Source organism: Perna viridis, chromosome 2, assembly GCF_037379345.1.
Source record: "Perna viridis isolate PV_CMFRI_1.1 ecotype Kerala chromosome 2, ASM3737934v1, whole genome shotgun sequence".
Classification (NCBI taxonomy): domain Eukaryota; kingdom Metazoa; phylum Mollusca; class Bivalvia; order Mytilida; family Mytilidae; genus Perna; species Perna viridis.
The window spans coordinates 25,505,559-25,524,946 of record NC_142446.1 but is presented as its reverse complement, the minus strand read 5'-3'; the positions used below and the strand labels follow the sequence as shown (position 1 = coordinate 25,524,946).

Sequence of the window (19,388 nt, the reverse complement as noted above, 5' to 3'; positions counted from 1 at the left end):
GGGTCATAATTACAGCTGGTAAATAAAATAAAAACATGAACAGGTATTTCAATTTACAAACGAGAAATTTTACCTTTTTAATCTGTTTGCAAGAAGCCATTTAGGTCACACCTTTGATTGATTTTAGTCAGGTCAGGAAAACAATGGGTTTGAAAGTTCAAAGGTCTACAAAACAAATGTCCGCAGTGACAAAAAAATTCGAGCTGACGACTTCCATTTTTGTCAAAAAATATGGTAAATAAATAAAAAATATTTACCAATTAATTGCATCTTTGCTTTAAAAAAGTACATTACAAAAACATAACAAATATGAAATGAAACTGTTTATGATTTATGTACTTGTACATAACAATGTACAGGTAACAGAAGCAAACAAACATTTACAATGGAATGCTGATATTGGCCTAACCTTTCAAAAGAGGACACCTCTACTATAGGGCTAGTTTTGGATTGCAGTATGGGTGGTCACACAAGAGAAGGACTACTGTACATTTAAATATTCTCAATAAAAAATTCTCTCAAGAATTTGAAATATGTTTATGTGGACTTATTGGCCCAGAACCAGAATAATATATCCAAATGGTTTACATGCCTACCTGTTTGATGTTACTTTTGTGAGATAGCACATTAAACTCTAGATCAGCATGTTAATTAAGCAGAACCTGTTCAATTGATCAAATTGTCACTTTCTTAAATGCATAAAATAAAAAAAAACACAATAAATCAATTACGTCATTATTCTAGAAGGCTTTTTATAGAGGTTCTTGAAGTAGCTTACTTTTAAGATTGATAATGTTAGCATTTACCAAATGTACTTATTTGACCAATGTTAACAACATGACAATGATAATGATGTGCCAGGCCAACCTGGTGAAACAACTAAGTAGATTTAATTTGTTATCTCCAATGACTTTTGGAAATATTGTTGTAAAAACTGAACCAAGATCACACTTTTATTAGTTTGGTCCAGATTATATACATATGTATCTATAAATTCCTTTGAATAAGGTGTTTAATTCTATAGAATTACCATTTATTATGCAACCAAAAAATGACTGATGTATACTCAAATAATCAAATTGCACCCCTGCTCAACAAGTGGATATCATATTCGATATGTCCACCTATCCTAAACTTCCTCACAATTACCGTTATCTTTGTTCAATTGATGGATTGATCTCAAATTTGATGGGTGGCTTTGTACAGGACGGACATACATTGTAAGCCATTTTAGGTGCATTTTAATATCAACATCCTGTTTCATGGGACTTTGCCAATTTTCATTATATGGGATGATAGAGAAAAATATTGTCACAGAAACCTTGGCTTCCAATGAATGGATGAATTTCAAATTTGATGTGTGGCTGTATATATTTGGGGCATAAGTTGTAAACAGTTTTGGGTGCCATCCGTCATCGACTTCCTATATGAGTGGTGATGGTTGCCTAGCATGCCAAATGTAATGAATCTGTTGTGACTGTATATACTCAGGTTAATGATTCCCTTTTCAATAATTTCTATATTGAACAGTTTACAGGACATGAAGTTAGTCCTTCTGACTGTTGGAGAGGGTGGTAGAACCAGTTTAATGGTACAGAATCTTCCTTCATATGAAACAATTTATAGCCTTCAACTAGATCAACCATCATGTCTGGCTAACTGTGTTCCCTCACAGGTGAGTTCTATATAATTAACTGCCAAATTTCCCTTCATTTATGGCAAATTGTATTCCTTCACAGGTGAGATCTATGAAATCAATAACTTAATAAACCTCCTTGCCTGGCCAACTGTAGCCCTTTACAGGTAAGTTCTATAGTCAACACCCTAACCATTATTAACCTTCTCACATTCCCTTCACAGGTTCTTTCTAAGTAGTGCAAAGTTCCAATAGTATACCATGCTAAATGCATTTTATTCTGTTAGACATAATTAAATTTTAAATCCAAGTTGCTTAAAAAAGCATCATGTTTGTTTTTCACTTGACTGTTCAATATATCTTTATTCTCATAAACCACATATAAACAATGGTATAGAGATACATTAATACAGTAAATAATATAAATATAGTGTAAAAAGTAAGACAGATTTTGTACAAGTATTTGAACATTTATCCTGGAGGTTGATTCTTTTTATTGATAATTTGCATGAATTTGCATAATTGAACAAGCACTGAAACGTTCTTTGTGTTCATCAATTTGTTAAAATTTAAACAGTTTGGTCTGCAGATATACCCGTACTTTTTTTTCAGTAACTTTTTTCTATCTTTTTCCAAAATTTTACAAACAAAATAAAAAGTGAAACTTGTTGCCGATGTCACCTGAATTACAGAGAGTACATTTCCTTTGCTCTCTTCCTTTTTTCTATGGGCAAATGATGGTTAAGTGTTCGAAATCTGCACATCGTAACAATGTTTTTGTCATCAAGAATATTCATGTAATTCTCAAATTCCAATCTGTCCTTAAAGAGACGGTAATTTAAGCTTTTGGTGATGTGTTTATATCTGAATACCAACGTTGTTTAAATTGATCAATTAAAATTTGTTTTACGTTGTTATACAACCAAGTTAGATTTGTAAACGATTGGCTTTTCCATACAAATGACATTCCACAACCATTTAAAATAGATCTAACATGTTTTATCCATTCTATATTAATATCATACTTTTGTAATGCAAGTCAATATGATATTGATGGAAGTTTTCCTGGCTGCTGCATGAGCTTCCCGCATTTGAAGTATTACATTGTTATCTAAAGAATATCTACCAAGTTCCCCATAGACCATAAAATTGGGGGTTGACTTTTTCAAGTGCAATAAAATTTTACAAACTTTAAGATGTACTCTTTTTAACACTTTGAAGAATAAAGGCTAAAGGCAAATATTAATTTTTTTGTTGATCAGGACTGCAATGTGTGTATATATATATCTATATCTATATATAGATAGATAGATATATCATTGAGTATGCTTATTAGTTCGAACAAGATTGTTTCAGCTGTCGTATTTAAATTGTTGAAATATCTACAATTATTCTATATTTTGCTTCTAAACAGAATGAACATTAAAACACTTATTTCATTTTCTCTAGGAAACCTTGTTTGTTGCTGAGTGTTCACAAAATTCTGAGTAAGTAATCCACCTTCCATTTATTATAAGAAATAAATGCAAGGTACCAAGCAAGTAATCAACTTTCTATTAATAAGAAAGAAATGCAATGTTCTGGTTAAGTTTTCCAAGAATACAAAATATATGGTTGAAATATATCTATGTGAATAAAAAAACATTTGTCATGGATATCAAAAGTCTACAAATTGCAATTATTATTGTATGTTGTGATTGAGCTAAAGGAATATAAATGCAAATTAGAAGGTTGTAATCGAGAACTAACACAATTTTAGATTAGGGATCCATGGCCATATATTTAGTTCTTATCTCAATATGCATAGTAAATTTTACCTGTTATAAAAGTTGAAAAAAATATTGTTGCATTCCTAGATGTAAAAGCATACTTAGTCAACAGTGCACTTGACATCCAACTGAAATAACGGTGAGGCTTAGAACCAGAGGAAAATGGGAGGCTGTGCCAAGCATTTTGAAGGGTTTGAGCCAAAGTTTTTATAAAGTCAGTGCACTGTTATTGTCTTTATACTGCAACAAAAATGTAAAAGAAAAAATCTGTTTTAAGCAAGAGAAAAAACCCAAGTTAAAAAAATGTAATGTTTGTGACACCACAACAGAAATTTATATTCAGTCAGTGACTGTATATTGCTTGTATATATACAGTCACTCAAATAGAACAGTTGCAATATTAATTTATTAATATTTTTGAGACAGGAGTAATATCTTCATAATACTAATGTTGATTTTTTTCTACAGTGACTCCAATAGATATTCTGTAAGACTGAGATGTTTAACAGAAACTAATCCTGAAACCAGGTCAGTTACCTTATGAGCATGTTAGGTCTCAACCATTAACAGAAACTAATCCTGAAACCAGGTCAGTTACCTTATGAACATGTTAGGTCTCAACCATTAACAGAAATTAATCCTGAAACAAGGTTCTCAATTGACCCATGATTATTTTTTTCGTCTAAAATATGGATGATAGTTATGTTGTAATGTGCCTTTTTATATGACTGCAGAAATTTTTTTGGTTGAACAATGGTATCACCATCATGGTCATAACCTTACAAAAATAGACCTTTTCATATTCCTGACTTTGACTTAGTTTTTTTTGAATTTTGAGCAAAAGGAAGTAACCTTCTCACCAGACACTGGTTTACTGTCTGATTGGAGCAATGGACAGCAGTAGACTTCATATTCAAATATTTGACTTATTGTAAAGCTATTTCATACATCCAGTGACAATTTTATCAAGCTTCAAAATTAAAATTATTCAATTTATGGCATTACTGATCTTTACACAGTGTTTTAGTGTGAATATAAGTTTCTTTCCTTCACATTTTTGTTTGAAATACCACATCAACGTAAATAAATTGACCAATCAAGTACAAAATATTAATCTTTTGTCTTTCAAAATTCTATTGCAATCTATGTCTTAATACTTTTTTCACACACTTTGACCTTCAAAATTGCACTGTGTACTGTACATAAATGCATATTACACACACCAAAATATGGTAATTTTGCAGGCTGTACAGAATCCTACATAAGAAGAAATTTGAAGAAGCTGAGGCATTTGCCAAATTGTATAGACTTGATACTGAGGTATTTATCAATCTTTGGCTGGTTCTAGGGTCAGATCAGGTAGTCTAGAATGCCTGATTTATGGAAAATTAGCCTATCGATGTCTGTATTTTTAGAACATTTCTTTGTGTTTTAAATATAACTAATGCCCCTAGATGTTTTGTTTCATACCTGTTGCGGTAAGTGATTTAAATAGTTCACTTGTAAGTTTTTGCTTTGATGAAAACAGAACTGGAACTATCATCACCACTGCTAAAAAAAACCTTTTAAATGCTATTCATACGCAGCGCAACAAAAATGTAGAGGGAATAATGTTTTGACTGGTCCATTCCGACATCTTATCATCACTGTGCCTTGAGATCACCTTAATGACATTCCCACTTAGTGGGTATATAGTGATAGTTTTTCCTTCATATTAAGATGAAGTGATTTTAACCATAAAAGCTAGGAAAGGGTTGAGTTTAAGCAAATTCTACTTTTTAAAAGGGATACAGATAAAAATCTCAATTTCCGCTTTTCCCTTGGATTTGTCTGATATCCTTCAAACTAAGTTGAAGTTTTGTTATTATAGAAGCTTGCAAGTGATTAAGTGTTGGGAACTATAAAAGCTTGTGTGGTTGATTTTCACGCATTTGGTCATTTTTCGCCTTACTGTCTAGTGCTGGTATGTGAGCATCCTTTCATTCTTTTGAAATACATAAGATTTGGTTATATATTTGGTAATTTAAGTATAAGGATGATACTCTTGCACACATATCATTATTTTTTGTACTATTAGCTTGTTTTGAAAGTGAAAGTAAATTTCCTGTTGGACCAGCTGTCACCATGGAACAATAATTCTGAAGATAAAATCAAGGAAATGTCAGTGCAGTTTAGAAACTGTCTTGAAAGTATCAAGGTAATGCCATCTATCATTATAATTCTAAGCCTAAAGGAGTAGTGTCATTACAATACATTTTTGATCTCAAAATAGCATGAAAGCATAGAATAACAGCCTGTTTGAAGAAAGTTTGATTATAATTGAAGCACCTTAATTTTTTATTGTTAATGAGGCACCACAATGAAAAAAGAACAGATACAGTGAAACCCAATAAAACCATACTTAGCTACCAACCTTGTTCTTTGTCTTGTTGATTGTTAACTTTATAAAAAATGTTCTTTATTTTCCATTACATGATTTTGCTTCCATAAGGCTTTAGTAAGGCCAATTATGACAATGTTTAATGACATTGGCTTCTACATTGAAGAGTTTAATTTTTTTTGGTAAGTTATTGTCCTCAAATGCCAAAATTGACAAGTTTTGTTTTTATCTCATCTATTTTGAAAACTGTAAACAAACTTTGATGAAATTATCCTTAGTACAAGATCTGCTAGTCTCAATTGAGTTGAAATTGTACACCTATGCCTTGTTGGATTGTTGCCCTAGTAGTACCACAAATGCTGATTTTTGCATCTATCTTGAAAACCATCTTGATGGCTTTTTACCTAAGACTGTACATTTTTAAAAGGATGACCTCCATGTTGCTGAGATGTGTATGAGAGCTGCACTATCGAACTTGGATGATACACAGAAACTTCTGGACTACAGCAAAGAGAGGGTATGTATTAAATATCAACTTTTATATCCACAGTAAAGTGATCTTAGACCTTGACAATCGGGGACTAACACATAGAGGATGTCAAAGGAGCCCACCATGAATTTTAACCCTGATTAGTTGAAAACTTATTTTGCCTCCTGATATGGAATATAGTAAAGTTTTAGAGGCTACCATTACCCTTGGTCAATAAACAGAATCATGTGAGCTTCTTACCAATATGGTTATAGCCTGATGAATTGAATAAAAAGGGTTTAGATATGACCAAAACCAGATTCTAAATGTAATAAGTGTATTATATTTAACATTGGAACTACCTACATTTAGTTTAATTTTGATTTGAAATGAATGAAAATATTTCTAGTAAATAATCATTTACTTGTTGCATGTATGTTTATTTCCAGTTACTGAAGATGACTTTTGATAAGAATGCTGATCCAGTACAAAAGGACAAACAACAAGCATTGCTGTCTAAGGTATCAAATAGATGTAATCAGATACTTGTATCATTGTCAGTGTTCAGAAAATGAAGATTTGGTGTAAAGGACATTACTTTTCAAGACTCTGCCAGAGTGTAAAGAGAGGTTATTTTGTGGAGCCCTCCATTTAATTGACATGTGTGGGTCTGTCCATAGGTTTGTCCAGCTTCAGTTTTCAGCACAATCCCATTTGTAGTTTCTTGTTTTGTTACCGTTTTTTGTTGTTTTGAGAATGATGTGAGACCTAATGAAAGAATTTTTATTTATAATGTCTAATGCTATGGAATACAGATCAAGATCTATTTTCAGTACAGTACTAATTATAGCATTTTTTTTAGCTATGTCACTTTGAACATTCATCATAACCCCTCTTTGTGAACAGAAGAAAAAAAAAGAATATTAGAATGTTGCTTAACTGTGAAATACTATAAACACAGATTAGATTTAATTTTCAGTGCGGTCCCATTTTTGTTTTCCAGTCTTTTGGTATCCCCCTTTTTTATTGTTTGACTTTTACCTGCATCACCAACAGTGAAAACAAGTCAAGTGGCACATACTTTATGTGTAGTTAGTCACTCAAACTATAGTTTTTAAACTTTATTTAGTGTTTATTCTTATAAGTGAAGATATTTTCTGATAGATATGATTGTGACACAGTCCAGACATATATCAGTCTTGTTTATCTACATATCTATGACAAAGGGAAGTCATATGTATAATTTCCATAAAGGTACTATATTTTTCTGTTTTTTTTTTCTTTAGATATGAGTAACAGCTGTAATAATCTCAAGACTTCTCTTGTTCTTTCAGCTGTATGAAATTCAGCATAGATTGGTGACTTTCAAAATGATACATGGTGTTGAAAATTACAGGTGATTTGCTTTTTAGTAGTGAAAACAGGTTTTTATGACTACACTGACTTATTGTATTGTGCTTAACTTTTAATAGATTAGCTTTTAGGTTTGAGTTACAGAATTTGGCTTTGTCGTGACTTCAAAAATATTATAGTAAGGCTGCCATAAAATCTCATTTACCATAGAAAATTGTATGTCTAGTTCCACAAAGGTAATATATACTGTATATTCCAGTATATGTGTGAAATTTTGTTGTAATTGACACACCAGGGGCCTTGGTAATTTTAGGGCACCTTATTAGTCCCGTACTGGCTTTAACTGATGGGGACTTAAGATTTGCACTCCGTCCGTCCATCTGGCAGTCGGAGAAAAAAATGAAGTTTTCCAAACTTTTTCTCTAAATGCTTGCAGATATTGAGCTAGTTTTTGGTATTGTAGGCCATACAAAATAATGCCTAGATTCTCAGGCCACTTTTTAAAAAAATTTATGCAGGAGGGAGGCTTTTTATTTTTTTGATCAGAAGCAAGTTTTCTTTTTTTTCCAGAAATTTCATCAAATTTGACAATTCTGTAAACGTACAGGATGTTAAGAAGTTAAATAAAGTACTCCATGGCATTTAAACTTTACTGGAATATGAGACGTGGCAAGAAATAAGAGCCATTTCTCTGCCACGAAACATACTTTCATTTTTAATGATCAATGTTAAATAACAGCCTCATTCGAATCGTATTTTTTACCTTTCTGTCAAGCGTGCAGACAATTCCGTTAACTAATTAAAAGTCGATTCCAGACTAGATATGAAAATTTCCGCATTTTACTGTAATAAAAATCACCGATGTGGAAGGGGTTTTAGGGATGCGGCGGTGGCTGAGAACCTAGCTTTTTTTTTCAGCCTAAGTCTACCCTTATGAGTTACAGATCAGGTTTAAGCCTCGCTTTGCTCCACTGATTTTTGTTCATGGTATGGTCCTTTAACATTGAAAAAATTACCAAAATTTAAGTTTTCCACACTTAAATCTAAATGCTTGCAGATAGTGAGCTGCTTTTTGGTATGTGAGTCAACTTTGATGATTTACAGATCAAGTGTAGGTTTTGTTCTGCTTTGCAGATTTTTGTCAGAGCTATGGTCTTGAACTTTGAAAAATTTACTTAAATTTAAGTTTTCCAATTTGTTTTTCTAAATGCTTGCAGATATTCGGTTGAATTTTGGCATGTGAGTCTACCTTGATGAGTTACAGATCAAATTCACATTTTGTTCAGCTTTGCTTATTTTTTCCAAAGTCACCAACCTTCAGTTTAATGCACTTTTTCCTAAAGAAAACCAGTTAACATTATCTCAATGTGACAGTGTGTTAATATAAGAAAAGATGAGGTAATTATTAATTTAGATTGGTATGGAACTTGAAACCTAATCTTGTCAAATTGTCCGTGCATATAACTTTGCAAATCTGCATCTGTTAATTGGACTTTGGGTCCTTGTGTTGATATTGTTTAAATTATAATTTATAAGCTTGTTACTTAGGTCAGGTAGATTTGTTTTGTTTGATAATGTGGTATGTTACTTCATGGTGCTAACACTAATTAACGTCTAGTCCAAATCAGATCCACTCAGTTGAATGTTCTTGTTATGAAATGCATTGTTATTGCTCATAAATGTTAAATTACTATAAAACGATCAAAGTACATGTTTCTGTATATTACAATCTTTGTCATCAAAAAGTAGGTGTAAACATTATATATATTTGTCTTTCTTCACAGTGCTGAGAAATGGGATATATTTATGAAGTCAGATTTAATGAAGCTTGTCATGTCCATGTTAAAACAGAATAAATTGAATGAAGGAATCATTGTCTTAACCAGACATGAGGTAATGTCAATTTATGTTTTTATACTAGCAAACAAAGTTAGAAAGGAGTGGATAAAAGTGACTCTGACTGTGTGTCCTCATTGTATGTGTTACTTCTTCTAAACCATTTAATTGATTTTAATGAAATCTAGTTAATAACATGAAACAAGATAATGATTGTCCAGTAGCTACAGAACCTGGTATGTGAAACTATTCATTGTCCAATACCTGCAGAATCTGGTATGTGAAACTTTTCATTGTCCAATACCTGCAGAATCTGGTATGTGAAACTACTCATTGTCCAATACCTGCAGAATCTGGTATGTGAAACTACTCATTGTCCAATACCTGCAGAATCTGGCATGTGAAACTTTTCATTGTCCAATACCTGCAGAATCTGATATGTGAAACTTCTCATTGTCCAATACCTGCAGAATCTGGTATGTGAAACTACTCATTGTCCAATACCTGCAGAATCTGGCATGTGAAACTTTTCATTGTCCAATACCTGCAGAATCTGGCATGTGAAACTTTTCATTGTCCAATACCTGCAGAATATGGTGTGAGAAATTTTTCCTTAATGAATTTTTACACTTTTATAGGAAGGTTAAGCATCATATGTAGATGTAGATGAAGGGAGTATAAAGTATTTATAGATTAAGGATTGTATGTAGATGTGCATGAAAGAAGGTAATTGTTGTATGATACATACAAAGGGATATAATCCTACTAAAGATTTTAACATGATTTAAGTCCATTGGAAGAAGGGGCATTTTTTTTTGTGATCTTGCTTACAGTATTTCTAATTTCATATACCGTAATGTGTTGTGTTGTGGTTTCATAATTTCTGGACACAATAGATGTGAAACTACTTTTGCAATATGCAGATATTACAAGACACTTCCAGGAAATTGTGCCCGATAGTAATCAGTTTGTCAGTCTGCCATAATTCTTTAACTTGTTCAATAGTAATTTTGTATAGCTTGGGCATTGTCTAAACAACAGCTCACTAGTGTAATATCATTCAATGTAAAATTAATTCGTCTTCCCTTTAGTATAGATAAGTAATGGTCACCATGCAGTAATATTATTTGCCTTAAAATACCTCTGAAATAAAGCTGTTTGCCAAATAAAAATTTCCGAATTTCAGTGATAGGGATTACCATGCGCCATAGTCACATTTCCTCTTAAAATGGTGCGTCGAGTGACTAATGTGCTGTGTCGTGCACGCATTAAGTTTCCATCATTGATGGTGGAATGTTGTCCGCTACTTTTTCAAGCAAAAGAAAATATTAATGTTGGTATCAGAATCAAACTGCAATTGTTGTAAAAACTGACTTAGCAGCTGAACATGATTTTGAACCCCCCCCCATTGAAAATACTGATGATGGTGGAGTCATGTCGTTGGGTCCTTAAGCCCCACCAAAAAATTTTCAAGATAAATGGGCAAAATCTAATTGTAACTAAACAAAGAAATAGGATCTCTCCTTAGCAACTTGAGGATCTGTGGACTATGATAAAGCACTAGACAATACATAAGTATAAAAGCTCAAACAACAGAAAAGGAAAGTGATGTGATGTGACAATTTATTGACACTGACATATGAAACAGTATATACAATATACACTATACACTATACACTATACAATATACAATATACAATATACAATACTGAATAACAAAACATAACAAACATTTCAACTGTTAATAAACAATCAGTAAATTAAAGTTTGTTTATGCTACATATGGTCTTAAAATATTTACACCTAGCTGGCCATAGTTGCTATTCCATATTTTGTCCCATGGTTTTTTTAGGATGAAATTGAAAATGTTCCTTTGAAATGAAGGGTAAAGGGGCCGTAATCCCATTGGCAAAATTTTAATCCCATTCACTGGAATTTGTCTAAAAAAAAATAATTTCAAATAGGATAAACTATTTCCCAGTATTGGTAGTCATAGGGTAGGATACAATGTTCCTGTTCAAAATCACACTGATTAAAATCTTTATCTTGACATCAGTACAAATTTAATACTTTGTATTTTTATTTTGAATTTCCCCATTTAAAAAATGATGCATATTTTCCTTTAAAAAAATGGGTGATTGAAACAAGAACAGATATGGTGTAACACAACAACGGCACCAGTGTATAATGCAAATACAAAATAGTAAATACTTTCAGAGACCTCAAAAAAGTCTCCAACAAGTATAAACACCTTTAAGTAAGCTGTGAAAGGCCCAGATAACAAAAGTAATAAAATCAGCGATAACAGAATAATGATACTTCTTCAAAATAAATTGAAAACTAAAATAACGACACAAAGACACATTAATAACTAGCATCTCCTGACTATGGACAGGTGCATGTCTGCACTGGGTTACCAGTTACCGGGTTAGTAGTTGTGAAATCACTGCCATGTTAAAGGAAGACTGATATCTAATATTTGAAATTTTCAGTATGAATGGGAGAAATTTATATCCACAACTGTAATAAAGACTTTTCTGCAATGTATACCTGACCATGTCAAAGCAGAGGAGATACAATGTGTTCTAATAGAGACCATCATTCCTACAGTAGCTAGGATTCTACCACAAACACTGGTAAGTAGAGACCATCAACCCTACAGTAGCAAGGATTCTACCACAAACACTGGTAAGTAGAGACAATCAACTCTACAGTAGCAAGGATTCTACCACAAACACTGGTAAGTAGAGACAATCAACTCTACAGTAGCAAGGATTCTACCACAAACACTGGTAAGTAGAGACCATCAACCCTACAGTAGCAAGGATTCTACCACAAACACTGGTAAGTAGAGACCATCAACCCTACAGTAGCAAGGATTCTACCACAAACACTGGTAAGTAGAGACCATCAACCCTACAGTAGCTAGGATTCTACCACAAACACTGGTAAGTAGAGACCATCATTCCTACAGTAGCTAGGATTCTACCACAAACACTGGTAAGTAGAGACCATCAACTCTACAGTAGCTAGGATTCTACCACAAACACTGGTAAGTAGAGACCATCAACCCTACAGTAGCTAGGATTCTACCACAAACACTGGTAAGTAGAGACCATCAACTCTACAGTAGCAAGGATTCTACCACAAACACTGGTAAGTAGAGACCATCAACCCTACAGTAGCTAGGATTCTACCACAAACACTGGTAAGTAGAGACCATCAACTCTACAGTAGCTAGGATTCTACCACAAACACTGGTAAGTAGAGACCATCAACCCTACAGTAGCAAGGATTCTACCACAAACACTGGTAAGTAGAGACCATCAACTCTACAGTAGCAAGGATTCTACCACAAACACTGGTAAGTAGAGACCATCAACTCTACAGTAGCAAGGATTCTACCACAAACACTGGTAAGTAGAGACCATCAACCCTTCAGTAGCTAGGATTCTACCACAAACACTGGTAAGTAGAGACCATCAACCCTACAGTAGCAAGAATTCTACCACGAACACTAGTAAGTACTGGTATACACTGTAAGATGTAACATTTACATTATTGCAATTGATGGTGTTTGCCACAAATACTGGTAGGTACTGACATAACATGTAACAATTCTATAGACACTTATTATTGATATGGGAAAATATTGGCAAGTATTGATGCAGCATAAATTTGGGTTCTATTATATACATGTACTCTCACTAATAGTTATATACGCATGACAGTGGTATAGAGACCTTTATATCAATGACAGGATCTATCACAAAGTACTGATTCAGCTTGATGTAGTGATATAGCAAGCTTTAATACAATAATACACACTAGTGATTACTATCAAAGTATGTAGACATATGGTTTGTTACACTGTTACTGGTAGATAATGACACAGCAGAGATATGTTGTACCATGATATTATAGCAGATACTATTAAACTCAACAGGTTTTTAATGCATGTTTACAGTTTTATGAGTTCTACAAAGAATGATTATGAAAATGATTTTTATACATCATTTTGTATACAACTTATTTTTTTATTTTAGGTTCATGTAGTGAAGTGGATTATACAGAAGGCCAAAAGTTTAGAACTGATGGATAAGGTAACTCAGCAATGCTTTTTTCCTTGTACAAATACCAAAAAATATTGTAATAGTATGGCACTGTCATTGACCTTGTTGTCTGTAGACACTTTGTATTTTACGGATACAAAAAGGATTAGAAATACACCAATGTTAATTATATGTTCAATACAAAATGAACTTTACTTTGAATTTAAAAGATTTGTATGTTACATTAACAGACCTCCATGTAATTTTAAGACCTCCATGTATAACAAACAGTTATTAATACAAAATTGTTTAACAGACACAGATGTAAAATCAGTATTTATTTTAGTATATTATAGACATCCATATAAAACTCATGGACATTACTACAAAATAAAATATACTGAGGTAAAATATAAACAGACAACTACATGTATGTAAAATTAATGATAAGTGACACGAGCCTGTATGGTCTAGAATCACTTTGAGTAGGGGTAAATAGTGAAACTGATATCCTTCCTTCCTCCTATCCATACTTCCTTATGTTGCACAAAGGGGTACCCATTTATTATCAGTTACTCCTTCTACATGACTGTTTTAAGATTTATTGAAATTTTCAATTTGGGGGTTTCACTTAGCTAAACATGAACTTTGTCATTTATGAATCTCTGTGACTCCAATAATTAGTCAAACCTATCTGGAAAAATTGAGTCAGCTCAGTAAAGATTTTGAATCTGCTAGACTGTATTTCAGGTGAATATTTCTGTGTCGTAATGGTTTGGTATTTTTTAATGAGACAGACCAGATATTATATATGTTTTGAAAGCATTTAAGTTGAGGTTACATGCCAAAATAATTCAGGTGGCACCTTCTTAATTGACTATAATACCATAGTTTACCAAAGGTCACTTTCAGGACAACTTTTTTACAGTGGAAATATGCTAAAAATCCAAGAACACTGAAAGTTACCGTTACATTCGAAATTGGTGAATATAATATTGGTTAGGCAAAAATTATGCAAATTGCATTTGAGTTCTTGACTTTCAGAAAGCCTGGCCAGTGAATGCTTTACAGTTCCTGAGGTCAGTGTATGGTGTATTAGTCAGAGTTGTAGATATCAGTTACTCTAACTCTGTTTTTACTGCAGCTGATATCAGTATGAAGGTAATTTTATAGGTTTTACTATGTTAAACTTAAATATCTAAAGAAAAATCAACTCAAGATATTAACAGGGTTGTTCATAATTCAGAAGTAGAACTAAGAAAAATGAGGTAGAAGAACAACACAATTCATGAACCTTGTGGTCCACTTTAAATTGTGTAGATTGATGATTATTTGGGTTATTCAAAGGAGGGAATTACATAAATATATAGTTCAGTTAATGCAGTAGTATTGCTCAGATTCTCGTTTGTGTTTTAAACATTCTTGGAAACCACTAAAAATCTTGGAATAAACCTGGAGAAATCCTTGAATTTTATGTCTCATTTGTTATGATGTTGAAATGTCTTGAATTGTTACTTAGTGATATTCAAGCTTCATGAGTTTCTATGATTCCTTTGGAATTTTTGACATTTGGGATCTGGCAGAAATTCTGGCTTTTGATCCTTATGACGGGGTTGTTTCTTATTTGACCGAACATCTTCATAAAGTTTTTGGCTACTAGGCTATACATGTATTTAGATCCTCAATAAACAGGTTAGTTATTTCCACTCCTTATAACCTCTAGTTTTTGTGCTTGTCAGTTAAGGACTGGATATATTATGGTATACTTTTGTCTATAGTGCAATTAATTGATAAAATGCTCATTGAAGGAAGCTCAATTATTTTTTTTTTCATTAAAGAGTAATGGGATATGAAACACCTTAAAATGAAGCATGGGCGTGTTAAACTAATTTAATTTTTTTTTTTTTCAGACCCAGATAGAGAGAGTAGAGGTTCTTGAGTTGATGAGAACACTGATCACCAACTTACAACACCTGTATGATTTACAAACCAAGTACAATTGTACTCTTACTTTTGGAAATTTTCTTCAGGTATAGTTGTGTTTCAGTAATAAATCTAGTTTATAGGCATAGACATTAATAATTCTCAAAGCTATGATGCCATTGTGCATTAACTACCTTTCTTTTTCCACCACAAAAAGTGGAAAGAAATTTTATTTAGATGCTGTTTGAGGGAATTTTTTTTAAACTAATACAAATCTTGTCTATTACAACAGGAAACTACAGAAACTGTAACCTTCAGAATGTTAGATAAAGTTGTTGCCATTGAAATGATAAATCAAACTTTGGAAAGACAGATCAGACCTTATATGCGAGAACATAATCTGAGAGAAGATATCATCTTTTCTAAGTACATAAAGGTAAGCCTTCACATAAAGAAGATAGAAACATTATATTTTATATTGCATTGATGGTTCTTTAGTTGTTTCATACCCTTGGGTATATAGGGTTTAGTCCATTGGGATGAGGTTAAGTTGTCCAGGTCTCCTTAATTATCCCTGGGTATATAGGGTTTAGTCTGTTGAAATTTGGTTAAGTTGTTCATGTCTCCTGAATTACAGGCTGGAGTTTCATTCAGATTTATGAAGTTAAGGTCATTTGATAGAGTAATACATTTATTGCATAGAAGTTTTGTGAAAAGCATAGCTATGACTTTGATTTTTACTGCTGGACAACATTGGTCACACCTGAATAACTTTTTCTAGCAGCAGATAATCATTTGGAGAGGTGCATATTTCTAAAATTTCTGTTTCGACAAGTTTTGCAAAAGATATGGTTAAGGTATTAGGTAAATCGCATTCAAAGATTGGGGTACAGGTTTAGTTTTATTATTGCAGAGTTATGGATTATGAAAGGTTAGGATACAAAAGACAAGAAAACCTGGTTTGTGTAACCAGTCAAAAATCAAAATTTGATATTCATGTTGTAGACTAATCAATATACTTTAATTTTGAGCTATTTTATGCTATTTCTGAATGGAATAGGATTTACTTGAGAGATCAGGAAGAATGTCATACCTAGGAGAAGCTGTGTGGGAACCTAAAGTCATAGCAATCATAAACTGTATCTCAAATCAACAGGTTAGTACCAACTATATATGGTTTTACTTCTTGTTTAGATAAAGAAGAATGTATATTTATATTGCCTCTCAACAAGAGAAAATACATTGTGTTTTCAATCCTGTTTATCTAATCCCTGACACCTTCTATATTTTGTTTTCTTGCATATTGTAAAATGTTGAACTGTTGACTATTCATTGTGTTTGCATTGAAAGTCAAGTTTGATGAGTCAAAATTACAAATAGGCCTTGGTGTCTCTTTTCAACCCAATACCACTGTCTTTGGGCATAATATGCATGGGTTTTCCTGGCTTTAGACCAATTTGGGCCCATAAGATGTGTCAAGAGCCCAGTCTATATAGGAGCCTATGGAAATATTCAGGATTTCAGTTGGGCATTTGAAAAAGAGATGGGCCCTTGCAAAATTTCAATAGACCGGAAATCTCTTGATATTGTAAGACACAAGTAATGAGTTTATTTTTGTGCCTTGTCAAGGGGTCCAGCCTAATGAATGACCATTTTAATTCTTCCTCAACACATTGTCCGGTAAAATTGAAATGGCCCATTCCAGGATAATTCCTGATTAGGGGACAATATGGAAAAAAAAACAAACCTTCAATAACCATAACATGAGGCAGGTGTAGCCTGTAAGAGAACAAAGTTGATTATATAGATACATTCAGAAAATCTTTTTGTAGCGTTTTCTAGACATTTTGATGTTTTTTGTCACTTCTTGATGCTTCTGGACACTTCTTATTGCTAATTAGTAAGACCTACACCAGACAGGCCCAGTTTTATGGCATGATGGAAACAAAAACATGTATTGGAATTTAAATAATTGTTGAAGATCATATAAGAAACGCTTTTAGTAAAGAAGAAACGAAAATACCATACTTTATATGAGAATCGCTGAAAGACACAACTTCCTGTCAGACTGAATCAGGCTCTCTAGGCTTCCAAGCTATGATTTTATTTCATATTAAATACCGTTATAAGGAATTTGTCCTCTATGATGATTTAAATGCTTATTGTAAAGTGCATTGTAGGTCTTATTGTCCTTTTACAGTATAAATGTTGTGCAGTATTAGAGGTCATGAAATGTGCACCAATTCCATGGAGTAAGGAGATCGACAGCCTTGTGCAAGATTCTCTAAGATTAGACCATGAGTTGTAAGTACCTTAAGTTGTAGATACTGCTCAGATTAGACCATGAGTTGTAAGTACCTTAAGTTGTAGATACTGCTCAGATTAGACCATGAGTTGTAGTTGCCTCTTAGATTAGACCACAAGTTATATGTACCTCTCAGATTAGACCACAAGTTATATGTACCTCTCAGATTAGACCACAAGTTATATGTACTTCTCAGATTAGACCATGAGTTGAAGTATCTCTCATTAGTTCTAAAGATGGTTATTAAGACATAAACAAAGAGAAAAGAAATGGATTATTGGTTGCACTAATTTAGGTATAAAAGAGCAATGTTCTGCTCAGAAGAATATTCACTATTTTAAAGCTTTAATGCCCTTAGTTCTCTTAGTATTACTGTAGAATAGTAGAGTACACCAGAAGAAAAAAAATCATAGATTTTTAATTGGTTGTGTGCATTCATTTTAAAAAAAGAAGTCAGTTTTTATGACAGATAGTAGTAAATACAATGTTAGCTGAGTTATACATAATAAATATGGAAGTGGTTATCGGGCCAGAGGAGTAGACAATATAGTCAGATAAGAATTAACTAATATTCAAAATCTTATTTTTATACCTCCTGCAAAGTGTTAGGTTTGCAGGGGTAACAGTGATTATGCTGTCCGTCCTTCTAGTTGTCTGTGTGTCTGCCCTGAGTTCTAATCTGCAACCTATATGAAATAGCTGAACGGAAATTGATGAAACTTTGACAAATCTTAATCACATAATACCATTGTGAACTTTTTATATTGTATTTCCATCTTAGTGACATTTGTTTTTTTCTGTATGGTTTCTGATTCTGGCAAAGTGCAGAGGGTATCATCTTTTGAGCTTTTTTCTTGATGTGCTTACTGTTGTATCTAACTTACTTTTGCATGAAAGCATGCCTTCTGGTCATTAATCTGTTCTATGACTGCACACCTTTTTTAAGCCAGTCATAAATCTATTCTATTGTTTTGTAGAGTTAATGACATTAAGGAGCAAGTTCATTTGATGGAGCTAAAGAAGTTAATGTTTAAATACAACCTGAAGAAAGAAGATCTGCCTGACAACAACTCAGAGGTCTGGTTTTTATGAACATATTGTCATTAGAAAACATTAAAATTAAATTTTTTCAATGATCCAAATTGATTAAAGTTCAGTTTTATTTCAAGAAAACTGTTTGTATGTGAAAGGCTTGTTATACTTCTAGTATCATAAAAGCTTACACTTCAATATTTCGTTAATTTATTCTCTACCTACTTATCTAGCCACTAAAACATTATGAATAGTTTCTATTTATGTATTTTGCAGTTATTAAGATTGAATTTTTTCCATCATTTTAAGAATTTGCCATCTAAAAAAAATATTAACTGTAAAAGCTTCTGACTATAACTTGACATTTTTACAAAGAAAGTTATTAATAACCAATGGGACTCTCTAATCCCAATCACTGATTGCTGTAGAGGAGAGTTGAAGACCATGAGCCAATGGGACTCTCTAATCCCAATCACTGATTGCTGTAGAGGAGAGTTGAAGACCATGAGCCAATGGGACTCTCTAATCCCAATCACTGATTGCTGTAGAGGAGAGTTGAAGACCATGAGCCAATGGGACTCTCTAATCCCAATCACTGATTGCTGTAGAGGAGAGTTGAAGACCATGAGCCAA

General features: G+C 32.9%; 1 protein-coding gene across 3 annotated transcripts in view; it reads left to right on the top strand.

Annotated features, from left to right (window-relative positions):
- Positions 1 to 19,388, top strand: part of LOC148624228 (kinetochore-associated protein 1-like) — a 68,697-nt gene that overhangs the window by 11,279 nt on the left and 38,030 nt on the right. For all 3 annotated transcript variants that reach the window (XM_088566800.1, XM_088566799.1, XM_088566798.1), the window contains exons 11-27: positions 1,531 to 1,675; positions 3,086 to 3,123; positions 3,874 to 3,933; positions 4,650 to 4,725; positions 5,483 to 5,602; positions 6,213 to 6,302; positions 6,704 to 6,775; positions 7,589 to 7,650; positions 9,392 to 9,500; positions 11,936 to 12,079; positions 13,490 to 13,546; positions 14,540 to 14,656; positions 15,406 to 15,525; positions 15,711 to 15,854; positions 16,479 to 16,574; positions 17,619 to 17,722; positions 18,701 to 18,800. In XM_088566800.1, the coding sequence (XP_088422926.1) occupies positions 1,531 to 1,675; positions 3,086 to 3,123; positions 3,874 to 3,933; positions 4,650 to 4,725; positions 5,483 to 5,602; positions 6,213 to 6,302; positions 6,704 to 6,775; positions 7,589 to 7,650; positions 9,392 to 9,500; positions 11,936 to 12,079; positions 13,490 to 13,546; positions 14,540 to 14,656; positions 15,406 to 15,525; positions 15,711 to 15,854; positions 16,479 to 16,574; positions 17,619 to 17,722; positions 18,701 to 18,800 (1,654 nt within the window). The remainder of the gene's footprint in view (positions 1 to 1,530; positions 1,676 to 3,085; positions 3,124 to 3,873; positions 3,934 to 4,649; positions 4,726 to 5,482; positions 5,603 to 6,212; positions 6,303 to 6,703; positions 6,776 to 7,588; positions 7,651 to 9,391; positions 9,501 to 11,935; positions 12,080 to 13,489; positions 13,547 to 14,539; positions 14,657 to 15,405; positions 15,526 to 15,710; positions 15,855 to 16,478; positions 16,575 to 17,618; positions 17,723 to 18,700; positions 18,801 to 19,388) is intronic.